General features: G+C 33.0%; 1 protein-coding gene across 1 annotated transcript; it reads right to left on the bottom strand.

Annotated features, from left to right (window-relative positions):
• Positions 1-2563: 2563 nt before the first annotated feature.
• Positions 2564-3461, bottom strand: LOC112459924 (putative nuclease HARBI1; the record flags this gene model as incomplete). Its single annotated transcript, XM_025024298.1, has 2 exons — positions 2564-3241; positions 3321-3461. Coding segments are annotated over 2 exons (819 nt in total), but the record flags the coding sequence as incomplete, so codon positions are not given.
• Positions 3462-4494: the final 1033 nt, after the last annotated feature.

Raw genomic sequence — 4494 nt, 5'->3', positions numbered from 1 at the left:
ATAAACAATTAATAAAAATTAATAACAATTAAAGGAAACCGCGTTCCCTCGCAAATACTTGTTAAATTGTTTTGTTATTGCAAGAACGTGATCCTCTAAAAATTTGGAAAGAATCGTTCTTTGCTATCGGTCGCCACCAAATAAACAATTAATAAAAATTAATAACAATTAAAGGAAACCGCGTCCCCTCGCAAATACTTGTTAAATTGTTTTGTTATTGCAAGAACGTGATCCCCTAAAATTTTGGAAAGAATCGTTTTTTGCTATCGGTTGCCACCGAATAAACAATAAATAAAAATTAATAACAATTAAAGGAAACCGCGTCCCCTCGCAAATATTTGCTAAATTGTTTTGTTATTGCAAGAACGTGATCCCCTAAAAATTTTGAGAGAATCGTTCTTTGCTATTGGTCGCCACCGAATAAACAATTAATAAAAATTAATAACAATTAAAGGAAACCGCGTCCCTTCGCAAATAATTGCTGAATCGTTTTGTTATCGCAAGAGCGTAATTCCCTAAAAATTTGGAGAAAATCGTTCTTTGCTATGTTCTACAATTATTTATCGAATAATCTATAACAATTAAAACATGTTTTTATATCAATCCGATGAAAAAACAGTTTAAATATTGTCAAAAATATTTATATATAGATGTATTTAATCTTCATTAATTAATAATATTTAAGAAAACCCCAGCGGCCGATAATAATTAACCTACGATACGTTCGGACCCCCTGAGGAACCCACATGATATTCGGCTTTGGCCGCGAGACGTTCCGCTGCTAGCTCCCGCTGCTAGCTTCAGTGACATTGACGAAATACTTATTGCTTGCGTGGCAGAAGCCTGCATTGTACAATCACAGGCTACCACTTAGTGAACGAACAATGCTAAAGAAGAATGCTCTTTGGAACGAAGTATGTAATGTTATGGGAGATATGAAATTGTGTAATCATTAAGTAATTATTACGGCTTTATGAGTATTGTATTTATATATATGTATGTATGTATATATTCATTAAATAATATAATCTTTTCTAATATCTGCAATACCATACAGGAACCATGAACGTTGATAAGTATTTGAAGGATTGTTACGTGAAAGACAAAAAGAAAAGAAATGAATATGTTGCAAGTGGGTCCGCATCTACCTCAAAATGTAAAAGCACATTTAGATTCAGTGAAGCAATGAGCTTTCTGAGTGACAGCATGGAACCAAGGCCGTAAGTACCAATTATTCTACTATTTCTTGCCACAAATTTAGTATCATGCCCACTCCAAAGGCCCACAAAACAATATTCCAATTTGTCCCATTTACCTATCACCGTGCTAATTACTTTTTATTAAGCGACTAAACAAAATCAAAACATTTTGTGCGTCTCTAGAGTGGTCATGACTTTAAACTTTTGTAAACATGTTTTATGCATTAAAAAAATTTTCTGCATGTATTGCACGTATGTATACAAGTTATAACGCATATTGTATAATATTATTTTATTAATTTTATTAATTTTATTATTAGGACATCAAGTACTTTATCAAGTACAAATGAAGGCGGACCACCTACTCCTCCTAGTCCCATAGAGCCTGTTTCATCAGCGCCATTGCATGTCAGCACAGTCAGCACCCACAATGCGTCAGCATCACCTGCTTCCAATTTTAGCAACGAATGAAAATTCCTCAAAACGTATGTGTAATTATGTAAATTTATATTAAATTTTTATCAATGAATACAAAATTACAATGAATACATCTTTTATTTTTAAAAACTTAGTTTTTTGCTTTGAATTAAAACCTTTGTTTTCCGTTTTTTTTTCAACATCCTTACATTTAAAATTATATACTATAATAGTATTTTTCACATCTTTGCAGGAAAGAAATCAGATTCTACAAAAAATGAAAAAGATCCTTTGGAAGAGGCTTTCATTGCTGCAGTTATCAAGGAACTTGAAGGAAAGGATTCTGTGCATCACTTCGTTATGAGATTGGCTGACGGTCTTCGAAAACTTCCGCCCAGAGAGCGTGCCATATTAGAAATTAAATTTTTAACAAAAATTATGGAGGTTGAAGACAGATTAGGATTAAATCAATAAGTCTTATTTTATTAATATGATTTGCAATAATATGAATAAGTTTTTTATAATTAATATGATTTGCAATAATATGAATAAGTCTTATTTTATTAACATCATTTGCAATAATATAAATAAGTCTTATATAATTAATATGATTTGCAATAATATGAATAAGTTTTATTTTATTAATGATTTGCAATAATATGAATAAGTCTTACTTTATTATAATATCTTATTTTAATATTTGAACGGTCTTCATATCATATAATAGTTTTTTTTATATTATAATAACACAATTTAATGTTTAAGCTCATGTGATTTACAATATAATTTTATATATAGAAAAGTTCATGCTTTTGAATTTATTTTTCCTCGATTTTCCGAGAATATGTACGTACAACACGCGGCAGATAGACACATTAGAAAAACAGCCTCATTTTGGGTTCATCGTCTTAAAAATCGGCTTAAAAATCGTTACGTAAAGCTTTATCTCACTGCCATTCTACTGCCCCGGAGTTCATAAAATAATCAGCATAACTATTTCGCACTTCTGCAGCATATCGACTACACGCATTCGTGTTGCGCACATCAATATCTGTAAATGCGCTTCCTTGACTTAACGCTATACTATCTTCTATGTTGTTCCTGGAGTATATTCTTTCCGATGCCGGTGCAAGTAACTCATTTTGTATCATAAAGTTATGCAAAGCAGTTGTTGCTTGAACAATTTTCACAGCTGTGGACAAAGAAGCACTGATTGGCTTCCGATAAATTCTCCACCGAGATACGAGCAGTCCAAACGCGCTTTCAACGACACGTCGAGCTCTGCTTAAACGATAGTTAAACACCTTCTTTCTAAAATTAAGATTTTTGGTCCGAGGAAATGGTCGCATCATATATGGCGTTAATGCGAACGCTTCATCTGCAACCAACACGTATGGAAGCTTTGGTCCACTTATTCCTACTTCGGTTGGTTTTGGAAGATCCATTTTGTTATTGTTAAAATGGATACCAATATCGCTGTTTCGAAAAACGCCTCCATCGCTTCGACGTCCTTCAGCGCCAATATTTAACATTAAAAAACAGTAATTGGCATCGCTAATTGCCATTAAATTGATGCTGTGTCTCCCTTTGTAATTATAAAACGTTGATCCACTATTAGGTGGAGCCTGCAATAATACAATTAATGTTTAATATTTTTAACAACCAATAATACTGGAATAATAATAATAACAATAAATAACTTACATCAATGTCTACATGTTTACCATCCACCGCCCCAATACAGTGTGGATAATTCCACAGAGTTTCAAATTCTGCAGCTACTTTACGCCAGTTGTCTGCTGTTGGGTGTAAAAATACTTTTTCTTGTAATTCTTCCCAAATGACCTGGCATGTTTCGAAAATAATTGTCGAAACCGTATTGTTCCCTACACGGAACGCATATGACACAGATGCCGTGCTGTCGCCGCTGGCTAAACAACGTAGCGTTATTTCTAACCAAGTACGTGGTGAGATTGGGTCTCGAATTACGTACTGTTTTGTTATTCTTGGCCCAACAAGTTGTAAAAGTTTTTCAAATAAAACTGGTAAGATCTGTAAGTAATTTAAATACTTTGGATCATTTGAATGTATCATTTCTGGGATCAGATTATCGCTTGCACCTTGAAGAAATCGTCTTTCGGGCATGAAAATGAGACGAACCCATATTCTTTTTTCCTGTTTCTTATTTTCGTTCTCTCTTTTCACCATTCTTTTATACAGCAAATATAAGGCGAGCAACTTCTTTTGCATATCTTTCTGATGTACTGGCGATTCTTTATATTTTTTATAGCATGCACATGCACAACAATGCGAATGTTGGTTTCATTTTACTTCTGCCAACGCTGGCACTTTACATAAACTGAAATATATATAAAATATTGTAAACATTATATTTTTAATATTATATTATAAATTAACACATACTAATTATTATCATTTTCTCTATTACCTGGCAGTTATTATTATTATTTTTTTTCAATTTGCCCAAGACAATTAATAATTTCACAACCGTACTTTACCGTACCGTAATCTAAACAGTATTGGTTAGGTTAGCGGTGCCACATTTGCAATATCCGTTATGCGAAATCATCGCCCGAGATACCCATGGAGCGGAATGAGCAAAGCGTAACGACTAGTATATCTCAATAATTACTTCTTAACCATTCTATTTACAAATAATAATAATTATTATGTTTATAAATGTTACATTTAATGGGTTTCCTGTTAGAAATATTTAACTTAATGCTTAAAATATTAAAATAAAGTTTGAACAAATTTCAAATGGAGACTCATGATTGGACGCACGCAATCCGTGCTGCTCTCGATACGCTTCATGAGTACCTCGGGACCGTGAATCTGCGTAACGAAAACAGCGGAA

This window comes from Temnothorax curvispinosus, unplaced genomic scaffold (genome assembly GCF_003070985.1).
Source record: "Temnothorax curvispinosus isolate PA1 unplaced genomic scaffold, ASM307098v1 QBEX01001098.1, whole genome shotgun sequence".
NCBI classification, from domain to species: domain Eukaryota; kingdom Metazoa; phylum Arthropoda; class Insecta; order Hymenoptera; family Formicidae; genus Temnothorax; species Temnothorax curvispinosus.
The sequence above is the reverse complement of the archived record's forward strand: the minus strand, read 5'-3'. Positions and strand labels throughout refer to the sequence as shown.